This window comes from Cyanistes caeruleus, chromosome 12, assembly GCF_971803275.1.
Source record: "Cyanistes caeruleus chromosome 12, bCyaCae1.hap1.1, whole genome shotgun sequence".
Taxonomy (NCBI): Eukaryota; Metazoa; Chordata; class Aves; order Passeriformes; family Paridae; genus Cyanistes; species Cyanistes caeruleus.
This window is the reverse complement of record NC_141712.1, coordinates 13,724,311-13,743,227: the sequence shown is the minus strand read 5'-3', so window position 1 is coordinate 13,743,227 and position 18,917 is coordinate 13,724,311. Positions and strand designations below refer to the sequence as shown.

The following is an 18,917-nucleotide window of genomic DNA, read 5'->3' as shown; positions in this document are numbered from 1 at the left end:
CACTAAATGACCTCTATTCCTTTCAGATTCCAGAAACAAGGTTCAAAGCTTCCTAAGGCTGTATGACCTGGATTTCTGATCTCTACATGTTGATTTTTCCTCCAGCTTTGCCAGTCAGACAAATAAACATAAAGAACTACTCTGCCCATGAAATGTTTTTGTCTTAAAATCCACCTTTTCCTTCCCTACCACTAAAGAAAAGATGACATTATTCCAAAGCCAGAAGATGACATTATTCAAAAGCCATAAATTGCTTTCTTTGTGTGTTGTAAAGGTGCAGAGCAATATTCTGGTGAGCAGGCACAGATGCTTCTGTTGTCATAACTGGATGCCATATGGGACATGCTGTTGCCTCCCAGGAGTGCTTCTGGGAGCCTACACATGGTCATAAGCTGTCCTGGTGCTGGCTAGCATCAGGAATTCTCACTATCTCCCTTTCCCTTCCCAACTGTTACTAGCTCAATAGATGTTTGTAGGAGCCCTCCAACAGCTCAGGCAGACCCAGGTGCAGAGGCAAGGATGAGGAAACAATGTCTGGGTAACATATGCAAAAGGACAGAGTGCTGCTAAAGGAGGATTGAGAAGTTAATCCTCCCAATAATTCCCCTCCTCCCAGTAAATCCACAGTGGAAGAGCAGTTTAGTCCCTTAGAACTTGCCTGGGGCCCCTTTCTGCTGTGATGGGGCAGATGTGCCTGTTCTGCTAGGAGGCACTAAAGGTTATGCTCCTCATACTTTTAGGTGAAGTGACACAAATTATTTCACCTGCTTTTGGACCCATCATGCTGCTTTTTCTCACTTTATGTTGGGTCTATCATTAAGGTGTCTATCAGACATTAATTTCTTAATGTCACTTCCTATTTCAAAATTGGTATTTTAAATCCTTATTACACAGGCAAATATTTTGTACCCCAATAAGAAAAGTAGCCCCAACAACCATATTAGAGGAGTAACCACTTGCCCATGCATACTCAAAGTCCAGTTAACTTTTCCTGCACAGGACAAGAGACAGAATTGCTCATAGCTGAGTTCAGATGTCATTGCAGACCTGTGTTCCCATCACTGATGTGAAGAGCAAACAGCTTTTCACTCAGCATGAGGGAGAAAGGATGCTGCGGTCAAGACTCTGTCCAAGCAGAAACACACTCATAAAAAAACATCTTTTTTTTTTACCAGAGCATGGGAGGAGAACTGGTGTTTTCTGCAACACCCAGTTGATTTAGTATTTTCTGTTTTCCTTGGTGATTAAGCGCTAGCTGTCAAGCGAACTAAACGGACACTGATGGTTATCCTAAGCTCAGTAATTCATATTCCCCCTCCTGCTTCTATTTCCTAAAATGTCCAAGCCACTTTGGCTTGCTTTGTCACTCCTAAAGCAATTTCTCATCACTGCAGTTCCATTTTCCTTGTCCAATGGCAGCAGAGAGAGGACACTAAGCAGGTCATGCAGTGCAATACAAACCAACAGGCCAACACTAATGCACACCAAGGGTTACCAGCACGGAGCCTTCCACCCACCCCATCCTCAGCAATGGGGACACAAACAATACTTGCATGTCTTGGCTAGATATGGTTGACCTAAATATCTAAGCTTCAGAGGCAGCAATATGCAGCTTCAACATCTCCCTCTCTTGCCATGACTCCTTTGAATTTGTAAGGTAAAAAACCGGAGGGTAGTCTCAGATCCCATTCCATTGCTGTTTTAAAAAAAATTCCATTAGGAATTCCATTTAGAAAGAACAATGGAAATCTACCTTTGTGAATCATCTTCTCTAGTTTTACTGAGTGATATGACTGCCCCTCTCTCTTCTCAGATTACAGAGGTGAGGCTTTTCCTTCTGTAACTTCAATTTATGAAACAAAAAGATAACTCACAAATGAGACAAAACAGCCTTGTTATGCAAAGACATAATCCGGGGAGGTATTCTGCCACGTAAAGCAGAATATTCCCACTGTGTAAAAATATGGCAGAGAGCCTGGCAGTTCTTTGTGAAGGATTTGGCAGAGGCACAGGCAGGTGTAATATGCAGAGGGTGCCTTGTGCATTGGATGGGCTGGGCAGAGGGCACCATTTTGCCACAGGAGCTCTGGCTTGGGCTATGGCTGGCAGCAATGGGACTGATGAAGACATTGCTTGAATCTCTCTCATGCCTTGTTCCTCTCCCCTGGGAGCTGGGCACGCAGGGACACAGTTTAGATCTGCCAACAGCAGCATAAGGTGTTGGAAGCAACCAGGAGAAGAAGAGTTTCTGTGAAAAGTGTGATCTTTATGGGTGTATGGGCCTAAAAACCACAGATGCAGAAAGTTTTCTTTGTTTTCTTTATGTCTTTCTGATCTGGATACAGGGAAGTACTTGCTTTCCTCAGCTCCACTGTGTGGCTCTTTGTGACAGGGAATTAGAGAGAAAACACATCCCTTAGAAAAGACTGCCTGGCCTTAAGGAGCAGGGACAGCTTCAAACACAACAGTCTTGTTTGAACCTGCTGCAGGAGGATGAGTGCTCAGTCTTTTAAAACAAGGAGCACAATAACCCACAAAAGAACTTTACAAGCATAGAGCTGTGTTTGGATTTTAAGGGCAGGGATAGGCCAGAGTGTTTCACCTAGCCTTGTTTAACCAGCTCTTTGGAAATGATTCCAAATTAACCTGTTTGAGAGCTTATTTCAGTGAGACAAGCTGTCTCACCTGGAGAGCCTGATCCTGGTCCACGTGATGCTGATTGCATCTGAACTGCAGTTTCCACCACCTCAAGTGTGGTTTGACTTAGACAAGTGCAAAAAGCACCTGTGAAATCCTGTGCTCCTTGACAACAGGGTGTTGAGTGCTGGAGGAAAAGCCATTCTCCACATGCACCCAGCTTTGGAAAGGTTTGTTTGGATGCTGATACGCAGTTGGGCTCTCTCCCTCTCATGGCTCCATGACAGCAATGAAAGCTCTCTACAAGTCCTTTCATACTCATGGAGACATCTGTACAGTCCCCAAACCTTCAGTGGCTCAACACAGCTGCAACTGCCTGGACTGTAGTATCTCAGAAAATGAAGCTGGAGGAGCAGCATCCAGCTCACTTTCTCAGCTGCCTCCTCTTTGTGTCTTCCAAGTGAGAAGCAATAAAAGCTGATTGACGTCATTAAAGCCAGCAGATGTGACGGATGCAGACAGCAAATCAGCTGACTGAGGAGATGCTGTTTTACTGCTGGGTTTTTGGAGAGGCAATACATTACCAAGGAGGGGGCCCAATGCTTGGGGGTTCACCTGGGAGAGGTCAGGCTCTGTGGGTTTTCCACGTTTTCCACCTGCCATTTGTGATGGGGATATAATAGGGCAGGCAAGATCCAACACCACTGCTTTTTCCTAAGTGCATTGGACTTGCTCAGGGTTGTTTATTTGGGTTAGGCAGGGGCGTCCTGCCGGTGTGGTGGTGGCGATGCCTTTCCCCATTTACGCCGAATGTGTAAATGAGCAGCAGCTGCCTCTGCCCTCCTGTTGCTCAGCATCCCCCGAAATGTGTTGTGAACAGGGACTGAAATAGCAAGCAAATGTCAGTGCTGTGCCAGAGCTGCACCAGGCTGCTCTCCTGCTGCAAAGGGAAAGTTGGAGATGCATAAATCCCATTTTCTGCAGCGTGGCACTTCAGGGGGGAGACTGAGCTGGCTGTGAGGTGGTGCTGGGTGAGGGGCAATCACTGGCAGGGCTCTCCCCAGGAGAGATGCTCTAACCTCCAGCTCAGAGGAGCAGAGTTAAGGCTGACATTTAAAAATGGCATTGGCATTCAGGCCATTCCATTTTGTGCTCCATGGCTTTGAATCACAGGCTCTGACTTGTGTAGATGGGCATCCAAATGTGATCTGTTTAAAAGCTGTCTTTGGCTTCACAATTTGGGTGCCATGATCCAAGTTATACCTAGAGAACACTCTCTATTCATATCACAGCTTTTCTCCCTGTCCCCATCCTCTCCCTCTGTGCTCTTGTGTGTCTCCTGGCTGATTTTGCTGCCTAGTTGTAGAGCTCTACAGTGTTGAGCTAATGGCTGGATTTTTCAAATCACATCAGGAGATTTTGGTTCCTTCCCACTAAATCCTACATGGCTGAGCATTCTTGAATGTATCAGGGCCAGGGTCAGAGGGAGAAGACAACTGGGGATTATAAATAAGTGGACATGACAGGATGTAGCATGTCTCAGTCAGTCTGGAAGGAGACACAGTCATGATCACAGAATCACAAGGACCATCCAATCCAACTCCTGGTACTGCACAGAACAACCCCAAGAGTCACACCATGTGCCTGAGAGCATTGTCAAAATGCTTCTTGAACTCTGTCAGGCTTGGTGCTGTGACCACTTCCCTGGTGAGCCTGTTCCAGTGCCTGATCACACTCTGGGTGAAGAACCTTTTCCTAATTTCCAGCCTAAACTTCTCCTTGACACAGCTTCATGCTATTACCAATCCTGTGACTGGTAATGTTAATATCACCCAGAATTCTGGCATCAATATGGTTCAAACAACCAGGTGACTTCATCAAAGAGTTTGCTAGAACTCATAAACCTGGCTCAGAGGCTAGAAACCACAGTACCCCTTAGTCTTTTTGGGACAAGACAAGTGTCACCTAACAGCAATCTTTCCCTGGATTCCATCTTCATCCACAGCTTTCTGCAAACCTGACATCTTTATCAGTATGAGAATAAAAAGCCTCAGAGAGACAGAGCTGGCAGGAGTGAGCAGTCCATGCTGCTGCTGCTGCAGATTGGGCACCAATGAAATCATTACTTAGTCTGAGTATGGCCTCCAATTCCTTTTCATTAACTGGGTGCCCACAGTAGTTGTCATTAGTCCCAAAAAACATGCATCCCCATCATATTGAATGAATGGTCAGAATATAGTAATGAGTCTTACTGCATCCTTTTTTGTGTATTCAAGCCACTTGTATTAATTGCACTCTAATACCAGGGAGCACACAGATCCTCACCAGCTTTATTTCCAGATGGTATTTTGAGCCTAATGTCACAGTGGGAAGTCATAAAATCTCTCCTAGAACAAATTACCTGAGAACTCAAATAGTTCCATTGTCACTAAGGAAAACGGATTTCTGTAGCCTGAAGAAATCAGTTATATTCCTGGGCTGAGCCCCGGGCTCACACTGCTGTCCTGCACCTCTGCACCATGGCCTGACTGCTTCCCTGATTTAAAACCTATCCTCTTGCTAGTTATAGTGTCCTGTAAAGCATTTTGAAAACACAGGTTGGCTAGAAAGGAGAAGCAAACCACTATGCCTTTACCAGTGTAAGGAAGCATTACCTGAGCACACAGACTTCATGTCAAAGAGTGCGAAGGAGGAGAGATCTCCCCAGGATTTCAGAGTCAAGGGGGAGCGACGGACAAAAGCACATTACTGTAGCAGCCCAGGGAGCATTTGGCGATCTCTGAGGAGCTGCTGGCTTTGCAGTAACCCATAAAGAGGTGTTGGGGCCTCCAAGACCCAGTTAGACTCACCGTGGTTTCGTCTTCATGGAGGACCTGGTCGTAGCCACTCAGCGCGACACAGAAGATGATCGCTGTGACATCCTCAAAGCAGTGAATCCACTTCTTGCGTTCTGACCGCTGGCCCCCGACATCGAAGAGCCTGCAGCACAGGGGGGAACCATCACCACCCACTCCTCCCTAGTTACCAGGGAACTTTAGCATTCTGGGCATTCTCTGACCACATGGGCCCTGGGAGGCTTCAAACACAAAGCAGTGGGTCTTTCACCACTAGCTTGGTCTTCTCCTCCAGAAACTGCAGCTGAGGAGGACTGGGAGGAGCAGTTACAGACAGGGATGGGGGGATTTGTGGGAGAGCCTTTAGCACTGTGCTAGTCCCAGAGGGTCTGTGGAGGTGGAGACCACACACGCTTGACTTTTATATGCTCTAAATACTGTTTGTGTGTGGCCTTCTGTCTGTGTACCCTCTTCTTGCTACTGGATGGCATCATGAGGGTCAATGTATTGTGTTAACTACATGTGACTGACCCACTTAAGAGAAAAGATCTGGCCAAATATTTTTATATTTATGAGCCTTGATAAGATCTGGGGGTCAATCTTGTCTTATACATTCCAAGAAAGAGGTGTTGTTTGGGCTAGAAGAAGCTTCCAGGAGCTTCTGTCTTACAGGAAGTGACTTTCAAGACAGGATTGCCAAACTTTTCATATTGCTGACCCTCCAAAATGCTGTGGAACATTCCTTTCTGCAGTGGGAGCTGTCCATGCATTAACCAGCAATTTAACAACTCCTTTAGGAGCTATGGGGAAACCCTGTGATAAAATAGTTGTGCTGAACATTTACTGTACAGTTTTAGACTAACCTGAAGTGGAGGTTTTTGAATGTGAAATGGGTTTCTACGATGCCAGTTGTTTTGACCCTGGTTCGGAGGATATCCTGCTCCGTGGGCTGGTAGTCTGCAGCTCCAATTCGATCTAAGCTGTCTAGGTAGCTAAGAGAAGGGAAAAGAAAAAGAAAACAGCTAAGAATAAGACACACATTAATCTTTGTCAATCTCAGATGAATCCTTCAGCTTCCTATTAATCTTTTTCAATCTCATTTTTCATGGCTGAATGTATCGTAACTAAAGGAAAAAAAAAGATTCCTATTCTGGGGAAAAATAAACATCAGTAAGCTAAGCATAAAATCTGATAGGGAACTGAAAGCAGGAAATTAAGCATGGTGTGTTGTGAGTACCGCCTGCAATCTGTGAAAATACACAGCTTTAATATTAACTTGGTATTTTTATTCCCTGAGGAACTAGGGTCCAAATCAGTCCATTGTTCTGGATCCTGTACACACACCTTTTTCTGCAAGGGTTTATTCAGACAAGAGGTTGGAGCATACAGGTCTTGCTCCCAAAACATACAGATTGAGTCCCCTTTGGACATGCCTCTCTCTGTGCTGGGAAGGGAGGGGGGGACATGCCATGCCTTGCTTTCAGTCAGCTCAAATGAAGGGAGATGAATCTGCACAGGTGAGTCACTGCTTCAGTTCAAAATCCAGCATAGGGCAGGAGATGCAGCTCTTGGAAAGAATCCAGGACTCCACTTAAAGGGTCATAATCTGAGAGCACAACCTGGGGCTTTGGGGGAACAGAGAGGAGATTTAGCTTCTAAATCTCTAAATTCTTGGGCAGTTTAAAACATGTAACTTTATTCTGCTTTAAACTTAAAATCTATGAACACAGGCAATGCCTCCCTAGGCTGAAACTTGGGGTAGGAAGTCCTGTCTTTTGGCATGAAACGTTTGTGTAGAGGAACCCAACATCTTTGCACATATGACCACATTCCAGTTTTCCATCCACATTCAAGACATTTAAAAAAAAAAAAAATTAAGAAAAGAGGAATTTGGATTGCCATTTAATATGAATTATAAATACAGGCCTGCATCACGCACCTGTCTTTTTCACCCCCATTAAGCCTGCATGCAAACACTCTTAGTTTCTCATAAAAGGGGTTTGATGTGCATTACAAGGCATAAATGCCCACCTCTAGCCCCAGGAGCATCAATCTAATGCTCTGAGATGCTTCCAATATATTGTGGATATAATAGAGCATGTCTGTGCATGAACAATGATCTTTTCCTTTGATCCCTGTGCCTGGATGTCACCCAGAGAGGCAGTGGGGCAGGAGGTGACCTGCTGGTGGCAGGACAGGAGGGCACCTATTCAGATGCCAGAAGATGGCAGTTTTGCCCAATGCAATAGGCAGAGAATAAAAAGTAGTACAAGCAGCTGCACAATCGCAGAGAAAGAAAAGACTTTGTTGTCTCAGGTGAGAGTTTGCTGGTGAGTGTGAAATGGTATGAGCTGGAATCATTCACTGAAGACAGCCATGATGTCTATGCATGACTTTCCATTTAGCTAAATGCACTTTTTTAAAAACACAGAACATGGTTTTAGTCCCGATGAGTAACCAATCCAACTCCCCTCATTTGCCTTGCCATAGCACATCCCATTTGGCCTGAACTTGGCCCTGACCTGCTGCTGGAGATGATATCCCTGCTCCATCCAAACCAGGAATGCATTTGTGTCCTGGAGGGAGTGCTCTGAGCCAGAGACACCTGTGAGCTGGGGCTGTGCACTCTGCTACCCAGACAAACTCCCTGCCACTGTCTCTCATGCCTACCCCACAAGCCTGGAACAACAAACAGACAGCCAAACTCTACACTAAGGTCAAAGACAAACTTCACCCTGCTCGTATCACATATTTTCCCTACTCATCATATTTATAATTTATTTTTCTAAACAGTTCCAAGAATCACGTCACCCAGAGGAAAGTATATAAGCTAAGCAGGCTTATTTTTGTTGTGCCCTTTTTCAAGCATTTAAAGGCATTGTGGTTTTGTGACAGATGCTCCTTTAATAACTCTGTGATGGGCACTGGATGGATGAATGGGGCTTCATTTGAAATCAGATCCTCGGCTGTGACGGCTGAAGCCACGATCACTCATCTATTCACAACTGGTGTCAACTCCAGTTATTTAAGAGACAGCTGCACCTCTTCACAGAGCCCTGCAGACCGAGGCAGCTCTGCAGTGCTGGTATTCAGAGACTCAGGCTCTCCTCTGTCCTCAGGAACAGAGTACTTTAAGGTGATATTAAAAAGTTGAGGTGTAAGAGAGGGGATTTTCTTTTCCTCTTGCAGCTCCTGAAGTCCTTTATCACTTCCTCCATCTCCATTTTCTGATGACCCAACTCTCTTCAATTTAATGTTCCCCATTAATTATTCTTGCTTTTGAGATTTTCCTTTTATGCTGGGAGTGCAGCAAATGAAGAAATTTACTGCAAACCAGCCAAAGGACTCAGGTCCTCAGCAGTGCAGTGATGGAGAAGCTCATTACTGTAATTGTTGCTCTCAATCTGCGATGATTTGCTGGTGAATGGCAGCATCACCTAAAACCTGTTTGTGTGCTGGGATTTCAGGGCATTCTCACTCTCACTAGTGTGCCCAGTCCATGGTTCTTCCACACAGCATTCCCCTTGGGTGCCTGACAGCAAGTCAACTCCAGATTTGATTTGATCCTGCATTCAACTTGACTCTGAGGCTTGGAAAACCTTGCCTCCCTTCCCTTGTGATGCAGCCTCATGTCTGGCTCCACCCAAGTCCTCTTGGGGATCTGGGCTTTGGGGAAGCTGGTGCAGCCTGCCAAGCTCTCCAGAGGGCAGCATGATAGTGATAGAGAGGGGAGAGTCAAGCCGGATCCATCCCATCTACCCTCTCCTACCTGATAGCATCCAGTTTGTGATCCCAGCTGGGATATCTCCATAGGCACCTCAGCTGGGGGCCCTCTAGCAGCTGCTTCCCAGTGCTTAACTGGTGCTTGGCAGAGGAATACTCAGTACTGCCGGTACTCAACCTTTTCTGGCTGCAGGTGAGCTGAGCTCTGCAAGTCTAGAGCCTTGATGTCACTCCCACACCAACTCCTCCAGCCTGGCTGCTGGGCACCCCAGCTCCAGTACCTGCTTGCCAATACACCCTTTACCTTTTCTGTTAACTCCTCTCTTCATCTCTTTTCTCATCTTTAAGTCTTTTCCAGCCCCCTGTGTGTTTCTCAATGACTTAAATTTTTTCATTTGTCTGGGTCTGCTTTTCATCTGTTCCTGGGAGTTTCAATGGGGGTCAGCCATCGATTTATATGAAGTTATAAAACACTTTCAGTGCTAGTTTTGAGGCTGCATTCCAAAACTGTTTAAATCTTTGGCTGCTCCTTTCTAGAAAGAGACTCAAGCTGTGGCAGATATTTTCTTCCCCTGCACTTGGCTGCAGCTGAGCTGGACCCTGTTGGTGTGTGCAGCCTGTGAAGCTCAGCTGGAGGAGTGTGCCATTCACCCAGCTGTGGGAATGGGAGGATCAGCCAGGCTGCTGTTTGGATGCCGAGGTGATTTTAGCTGCTGCTTTTTCTCCTGGGTTCCTGCTGGAAGCATCTCAGAGTGCTGGTGCTCTCTGCTATGCTGCCTGGAAGGACCTGCTGGTGTGAGCCTGAGCTGGGGGAGGATAGTGTATTTTGGGGGTGCCACCTCTTTGGGAACAGGGAAACCCAAGTGGGGACAAATTGCTATACATGGTGCTGGATGGCAGCACCGCTGGTATGCTCTTTGAGCTGAAAATCTCAAGGCTAAACTGTTGTGGGAGATAATTAGTTGTCACAGCCAACAGGCTCTATGACACATAATCCCCTCAGAAGCTGGCATCTGTTTAACCAGCAGAAATAAGAGTACTTTGGAGGCTGTAGAGTGAGAGCTTGGCTCCCCCTTCCACGTCATCGGTGCTGGCACCAGAGCTCTTCCATTTCCCAGCTCCAGGGTTTGCACGCTGGAGTGGAAGCATATCTGAAATGACACACCAGCTCTTACTTGCAGCCTGCCTCACCCCGGGTTCGCAGGGGTTAAAAAAAGCTGAAGGAAGGTTAGAAGGTTTGTGAGTACATGAGTAACCCTCTAGCATTTCTGCTCCTGAGCTGAATAGCTCCATTACTGCTCATATCTTTTATTTTAAATGCTTTGTTTTGAAGCAGATTGCAGGTTTCTGAGTCGTTCAGTTTACCACGCTCAGGGAGGTTAAGCCCAACTATTTTATGCTGCTAAAAGCAAAATGTGAGGAAATGGCAATTCACAGAGGCTAAGGAAGGCAGGAACTCTGTACAGGCTGGTTGATAGTGAATAGCTATACACAGTAGTATTCCCCCTTCATTTGCTGTTTCCAAAAGCATCTGGTAGCATCACTGTTGATGCCAGAGACACTGCATGGAGTAAAGGAACTCTAGTTCAGGTGTCCCACGGGAACAGCTCAGCAGAGCAGCCTACGTGCAGTGCGTGCACAGGGACCCCTCCTCAGGCTCTCAGCTAGCACGGGAACCTTCTCCCAGGACTGTGCTGCCTATGCCAAAAGCTCCACTGGCTGCTTTCTTGAAGGAAGAAGTGCAGCTGAGGTTGCAGGCTGTGGTCAAGGCTGGATACCTGTGGCAAAGCTCACACAGACATTCACGTCTATTGAGATTAACGGCAGCAAGATGGTTAAACGTCTGTTGGGTTTTTCTTGCAGTGAGGGTGACACCTTGGCAGTCTTTTTGCATCATCCAGCTCTCCATGTGAATCATCATCCAGCACACCCAAGGTGCTCACACCATGCTGATACCACGCTCACATCAGCAGTGCTCAGTGAGCTGCGGTGCAGCAGCAGCCACAGCTGGGTCTTGGTTTGGGGCAGATCTGCAGGGAGTGGGAGTTGGAGCTTCGAGACAGCAAGCCTGGAGACAGCAGCATCTTCCCAGTGGCTCCTCCATCCCAGCTGTCCTGGGTTCTGGCCACATCTTCTCCATGAAGGAAAGGCCATGTGTGCGTGGGATCCCCCAGCCTCGATTTGTTGGCTCGTATTGTATTTGATGAGGAAGCAGATCCCCATTTGTCAACACATGCAGCTGAGTCACTGCTGGGTTATTTTGGACTCTGTGTACTGAGGCACTCAAGGGGCAGCTCCAACATTGTGTCTTGGCAAATGCTGAGTTTTTAATCAAGGTTGTCATGAACAGACTCCATCTCATCTAAATATAAATGATTATGTAAAGGTGGCTCTACCTGAGCACTCCTTCCTTGCTCATGGGTGGAAGGCTGCCTGTATCTGATCTTATCTTCCATCTTATCTTCTTCCTTTCTTTCAATGATGAATACACAATTCAATGTATATTTAGCATTAAAACCTTTTAATATTTAGTGACTGTAAAGGTTCAGAGGATAAGCACTGGGTTTAGGGAGTGTCAGTAGTGGCTCTACAACAGCAGAGTAAACTCTTGTAGTATCTCCTACCAGAGAGCAAAACCATGTGGGCACTGCTGCCTGAAGGTTTGCCTGATAGAGTTTGGTTTGGCTTCCCAGGGTAGCTGGTGCTGGGCAAGTACCCAGAGGTCATGGCACAGTGTTTTTTTCTGCAGACACTATGTCCAGTCATATCTGCTGTTATATTTGAGGGAAAGGGGAAAATCAAGCACCAGTCTGGCTTACATAGAGGTGATGTCACAGGTGTCTTATAAATAATCATCAGTTATGAAAGGCTTGAAATGTTGCCAAGCAGTAGCATTGTGTCCTTTCAGGAATCCTGTCTAAGGGCAGAGACCATGCAGAGCCCTCCTCTTCCCCCAACAAAAGCCAGAAGATGGTATACACTGTTCCTGAGGCATTTCCACGTGGGTTATGTGGGAAAAGACCTTAGGGGAGGAGTAACTCATCTGAGGGCAAGAACATTGTCTGGTGTTTTCTCAGTCCAGCCTAGAGAAGGAAGGTCTTGGGAATTTTCTCCTGGATTTCAGGTATTGAGTTTAGTGTCTCTGGTTGTGTTCCTCCATCAGCCAGTCCTGCCTCCATGGCAATCACATGAATTATATGGCAAGCCCTGCTATCTTGCTGCCGCTCCTAATGATAAATCTCATCTCACGTCCAACCAGATGAGATACCAGCATGAAAACTCCCCAACTTCCTTCCCCTAACTTAATCTGACCAGTGAGATGTCACTTCTGGCGCCTGCTTCTTGCAGGCTGCAAACAGCTGGAGTGATGGTCACCGGGCTCAGGGATTATTTGGATTACTTTCTTGAAAGAACCTTGCTAGATGCCATGGGTTTTCACTATTCTTCTCTGGGGAGTGAGGAGGATGGTCCCTGCTATTAAAGGAAAGTGCCAAATCTTGAAAAAAAAGATGCTGCGTTGTGATGCATTTTTAATTTTTTTGGCCCTGCACTGAAGCAAGGCTGTACAGTGCTTGTACATCAAAATCAACTTGACAAGTTGATATTAATACTAATGATAGGAAGGAGGAATGAATAAAAGCAGGTTGGAGTTTAGCTGTCCTAGTTAGACTTGCAGTTTTGCAAGGCATGACTGGATCCAGAATAATTTTTAGCATCACATGTGGATGAGAAGAGTCACTAAATAGCAGCTGTGTAACAAAGGTACTTGAGGACATGAGGGGTCTCCAGGTGCAAGTGCTGGCTGGCTTTGCTCACAGGTGGTCAGATCTGGCCATGTCTCTGCTCCTTACTGCTGGAATTAAAGGCCACTGTGTTATGGTTTGAGTTTCTGATCAGAGAGCTCTGGCTGGGGGTGAGGTGGGTTTTGGAGGAAAAGCAAGCACAAGCAATTTACCCAGAAAGGATTTTGGAGGGGTCCTGGGAAAGGAGATGTGGGCTTATCTTTCTGCATTGAAGCTTGAAAATTGGATGGGATGTAAGAGGAGATGAAAAAGGTTTTTTTTACATATCAGAGCCCTTACAAAAGAGAAAAAACAACATGTCTGGGTCAGATCAATGACTCACCTAGCTTAGCTAGTGTCCAAGAGCAGATGTTAAAAGTACCAATACAGGGCAGGGATACAGTATTCAGCTCTCCCAGCCTCCAGTACTTCATATGGACAACAGAGTTTCAAAGAGTAGTGTGATATCTTTATATTATTACCCCTCAATGATTTTTCTTCCAGAAATTTGTCTAGGCACTTTTTGCAGCAATTTAAACTTCTAACAACCACATCTGCAGCAAGGAATTTCCAAGCTCAGCTACCCTGTCTGTGAACAAACTGCCTTTTTCTGGTTTTTAAACTGCCATGTCAGAGTTTAACTTTGTTAATTTTTGAATGGGAACAGCTGTCCTCTCTCTCCTCCCTATCCCACACTTGTTTCTCTGTAGACATCTCTGAGACCTCCACAACATCTGCTGTGCAGCATCTTTACTCTGCTACCAAGACATTACTGCACGGAAGCACTTTGGAGCCTCTCATCACATACTAAGGGGTTTTCCTCATCTCCCAAATCCTTTCTGAGATGGAGAAAGGAGGGAGCCATAGCTGCCTTGTTCTACAAGTGACCATCTGTTTTACAGCCACTCAATCTGATGCTATTTGGAGAACCAGGCAGTGTAACACCAGGTCCCTGGGGCTGCTACACAGGGCAGATTTGATGACCACAGTCCACCAGCAGTGCTGTGATGCCTTTTAGCAGTGTCCTCATCTGGGCAATGCCACTGTTTTATATAAAGCCTGTGATTTAAATTGTTGTTTAATGCAGAGCTGCTGACCACAAGGCACCCTTGGCTTTGTTTTATAAGCAAAGGATTTTGATGGCTGTGTCTGTCCAGTGGCTCTGCATGAGCCCGGGATGACGCACGGCTGAGGCTGTGCAAGGTCTTTTCTCCTGGTGGCCCTGCACGCAGGTGTCCTCTGCACAGCAGGGCAGAGCAGGCACTGATCGAACTTTGGCTGAAGCTGGGGAAGGCTCAAAGCTCCAACCTTGCTCTTGCTTTACGTAAGGCTCTGCTTCATTCTGATGCCCAGCTCTGAAGGACAGCAGCTGAGCTGGAAAAGGGATGAAAAATGGTGGGACTTGGAACCCTGGAAGTGAGCAGGATCTGTGCCTAAACCTTTATGCAACAGAGTCAGTGGGTTTGAAGCTTTTTTCTTTGCTCCAGGACTGCTGTTATAAGCTGGCTGACAGTGGAGCTGATCATTTTCTATACTGTAAAAAGAAGAAAGGAAAGAAAAGGAGGGGCTAAAAATAAGCCCCGGGGAGTTTGGGATAATGAAGGGCTTGTTCTGGGAAGGAGCCTTGCTCAGAGAATGCAGGCCCCGTGCTGCAGCAGGGCCCCTGGTGCATTCACAAGCATCTGCTGAGCCCAGAGAGGGGAGAGGCATCAACTAACCCGGTTTGCTGCATGCACAGCCCCCAGTGAGCGCACCAGCACAGGCACGAAGGATCTCTCGCCCCAGCGCTCCTCGCATTGCACAGCAGACTATTCAATTTGGCCCCAAGGCCAAATGAGCTAATTACTCAGAATTACTCCAGCCCTGGAAAGCAGACAGCTGGGACCACAGATGAAACCAGTCCCACAGACTTTAACCTTTTGATTAGCCGCTGGCCAGAGATATTCATCAGGGTGTGCACAAAGGCCTGGGACATCTATTTACACACTTGTTGGTGAAATAGCATTAACATCTCCATTTCTAAGCTGGAAGAAAAGAATTAGATACAACTGCAGTGTTTTGTAGTGCTCGGTGTCTGTCTGCAACAGGGATAGCACCGGTGAGGGATTTAGATCTAATGCTGCGAAAGAAAGCACCGCTTAATGAGATCTGTGTTCTCCTGTCAAGTAGCTGGAGGATGCCCATGGCTGGATGATGGCGCAGTTATGAGGAGTGGGGTAGGTCTGTCAGGAGCTGACCACAATCAGGGGCCTCATTTATCCACTCACCCTGCTGAGGAAGATGTGTTCCTGGTGATGGAATGAGAATTGTATCTCTGTCTCTTCTCATCTGTCCATTTTCCTGATCTATTAGCAAGCTATGCTTTCAAATGTCATTTAAGCATCCCTGCCAAAGAAAAATTAGCCAGTGCTCTGCCACGGACAGATGTGACTCATAGGTAGCAAAAGCAAAACCTGGAAATTTTACCCTTGGCTGCACACTAAAAATATTTTAGTTATGCCAGACATAGGTGGATCTCTTGGGCGTGTAAAATCTGTGCTACGCAAATGGACTTTCTGGTCCTTCTCAGCAGCTGTCAGGCTGAGGCTCCTTTGAGAACAGCTTTGCTTGTGATATCACAGCATTTTGGTTTTAGTCCAGGCTGGATCCAGAAGCAGAGACACGTAAGGGAAAATTCATGGAGCTTCTCATCCCTTTAGAAAACGTTCAACCTAATCATTGTCAGCAGAAGATTTGTTTATCATATATCAAAATAACTCGATTGTTCTCACAAAGAAAGGCTGTCACCTGCTGGCCCCCCATTTTTCCTTTTTCCCTCTCTATTGGCACAAGCAACTTCAGAGGTCTATTATTACCTGTCACCACACACCCACCCCTGGGGTTAGGCTCCTGCAGTCCAGACAGTGGCTTGGGTTGTTCCCAGGTCTCTGCAGGAACAGGCTGATCCCTGTGCTTAGCTCAGATGCATCAGGGACATTTGCATGACAAAATTGATTTGGGATACTCTGCATGGGACAGCCCAGCCACAAAGCTGGTGTGGCTTTGTGGGAGATGAGCTGAGGACTCCACCTCAGAGGCATGTTCCTCCAGGAGAACTGGGAACAGCTGTCTGCACTTGAGCTTCTTCAGACTTTCCTCTGTGCCCTGGGGACATGTCCCTGCCAGAAAGCAGCATCTGCTGCCTGCCCATGGACCTGTCAGTGACCACATCTCTTGGGAGCAAGCCATGGGCCAAGGTGCTGCAGTAAGCCAGGTGGGCAGAGCAGGAGCTCCTCTTTGCTTTTGGGAAAAGTTTGATTGACCCAGGAGCACTTCACTTCCAGTGGGAGGATAGAGCTGGGCCAGAGAAACATTAGGTCTGGAAAACATCAGGAGTGCTTCCAGACATTGAGGGCTTTATTCCCAATAAATGCCTTTGGTGTGCTTCCTCTTGGCTGCAGGACGGGAGATCACCTCGAGCAGATGGCTGGTGAGCAAAGCATCACCCCTGCTCCCTGCTGCTGGAGCACCTCAGCTCTTGCTGAGCAGGATTGATGTGTCCTCCCAGCCTCCCACTGGAGCAGGGAAATACTATTAATCACACTTGCTTTAGGAGGAATAGAAGTATTAAGGGGATAGATGATTTGCCTGAGGACATGATGGGAAGTCTGTGGTGGCACTTGGAAGTCACTTTGGGTTTCCTAAAATGCAGTCAGGAGCTTTGACCACAAGACATTTCTGTATTGAGTTTTATAACCCTCAAGCAATATTCTTCCATGCTTTTAATAGAGATTTTGCCCACTTAGGGGCAGGTACTGCAAGGCTGGTAGAAACAGAATGTATTATATTAAGGCCTGCTCTAAGAAAGAAATATATTCCGTACATAAAGAACAGCTAATAAAATGGTGTTACAATTGATGATTAAGTCACAAATCGACAAGTTAATGCAAGAATTTGAGTGGAGATAAATAAATGCTTTCTTCTATTTTTTTTTGGTGAACAAACAAGGCTGAAAATGGATGTTTTCTTGTACCTTTCTGCTCCATCCAATATAATTTCATGCATTCCCTTATGGATTTTGATGAGTTCTGCAGATCAATGACACAGCACTTAAACACAAGCTAAGCAGTAATTACAGATGCATGCAAGATTTATTCATCTGGTGGCACTGCACCAGCTGATGGAAGAATCAGCCGTATCCAATCAATGTTTGAAGCTTCTCAAAATACAGAGGTTTTTTGGCTCCCACTGCGAAGTGAAAATAGAAATAACATCCTGAATCCCAGGAATGCCTCCTTAGGTCCATACAGGGTAAGGCTGCAGGATGAATCTGGGTTATATCTGCAGTGTTGCTTGTCCCTTGCCTCTGCATCCCCATAAATATTTTTCTTGTGGGGGTCTTCTCCACATGCTCACTGCATGACCCACTTGTCCCCAGCGCTGAGGACCGGATTGATGAGATTCAAGGCATAAGGAAAAAGAAGAAGCATTGCAGAGAAAAGGGCCATGAAGCAGGCTTGTCCCACGTGCCCAGGCCTGGTGTGCACAGGCAGGGAGCCAGCATGACGTGTCACACTGTGGTGTTGAGGGAGCACCTGCGGGACCGTAGCTGAAACCATGGAGGTGCGTAATGTGGCACTGTTGTTATGGGAACACGTGGCAGGGGAGGCAGGGTAGCATGTGTAAAGAAAGAAACTGGATTTTGTCCAATTTTTCTTCAGGCTTTCCTTGTTGATGCGAGCTATCCATTCACATAGGAGGTCTCCCCTTACATTGCTCCCTACTGTCACCACAGGATGCCCTGACAAGCCAAGGAGTCTCACACTGTGATGATCTTTGCTGGGACTTCAGAGAAGGTGCTGATCTGACACCTTGCACTGCCAGGCCTGAGTGCAGGTGGGACTGGATGGAGACTGTGGATCAGGAGATTCAGCTCTTTATCATGTGTGGGGGAAGAGGCTCTTCCATTTCCAAGTGTGGTCCCCTGGGCAGGGTATAGTAATTGAGTTCCTGGGCAGAAATATGCAGCCTTTTTTCCTGAATTTGTTTGTAACTTCTGCATTTGTGTCATTTCTCTGTTTATGCATTTTTGTTCAACAAGAAGGTCCTCTGGGGATTTCTTCATGTGAAGTTGCTGCTTTAACATTAGTTTAATTTGGGCAAAGGTTTTTGCCTGGACTCCATTATAAATTCCCAGCTCTCAGCACCTGCTAACTAGCATCAGCCACCCCTGCCTCTTTCTTTCTCCTGTTCCTGCCCATGGCAGATTTGGCATCACTGCTCAGCACACTGGTGCAGTATTTCTCATGTTGGGGACTGCAAGACCATGGATCTGTTTAACTGCAAATGTTTAAACTGACATTAATGATGCTCAGTAGGATGTACTGGCTGGTGTTTCCCTGAAGGAGGATTTGGAAATGGTTCTTACGCTATTGCCAAACCTTACATACCAACAGTGATACTGAGGGATTGAGAAATTCTGATTTATACCACTAAAAATGCTGTAAAAGCCTCAGAGCTACAGTGACTGCTCACATGGTGTTTCATGGACCAGGCATGCAGTTTTTTAGCACTAAATTTCTTTTCAATGCTGCCATTCCCAGCAAACCTGCTGCTCAGCACTGGGGTAGCCCAGCAAGGAAGGAGTTACAACAACACAAAGTGCATTATAAATCCCCAACAAAAGATTTGGACTAACCACCAAAACCAGAGCTGACACTTCTTGGCGTGGCTGCATGGTGCAGTTTGTGCCTGGCTTTCCTCTCCCCTGTATCTCCTTCCCCTCCCAGCAGCATGGAATAGGTGCTGCCTAAAATCTAGGCTCACAACCATTTCTCCTCTTTTTTTGACAATAAATTCAGTTTCTGGAAAGTGTCAGGGTGCCCAGGGACCTTTGAGGAGGTCCTTTCTCCAGGCACTCAAGCATTCAAATCCATTAAATGTATTGGAGGTGGGGAAGGTT

The 18,917-nt window shown here is 46.4% G+C and overlaps 1 protein-coding gene across 2 annotated transcripts in view; it reads right to left on the bottom strand.

The window, feature by feature from the left end:
* Positions 1–18,917, bottom strand: part of GNAO1 (G protein subunit alpha o1) — a 138,894-nt gene that overhangs the window by 17,649 nt on the left and 102,328 nt on the right. For both annotated transcript variants that reach the window (XM_086847085.1, XM_086847084.1), the window contains exons 5-6: positions 6,335–6,463; positions 5,487–5,616 (exon numbers count right to left, since the gene is read on the bottom strand). In XM_086847085.1, coding sequence (XP_086703211.1) covers positions 5,487–5,616; positions 6,335–6,463 — 259 coding nt within the window. The remainder of the gene's footprint in view (positions 1–5,486; positions 5,617–6,334; positions 6,464–18,917) is intronic.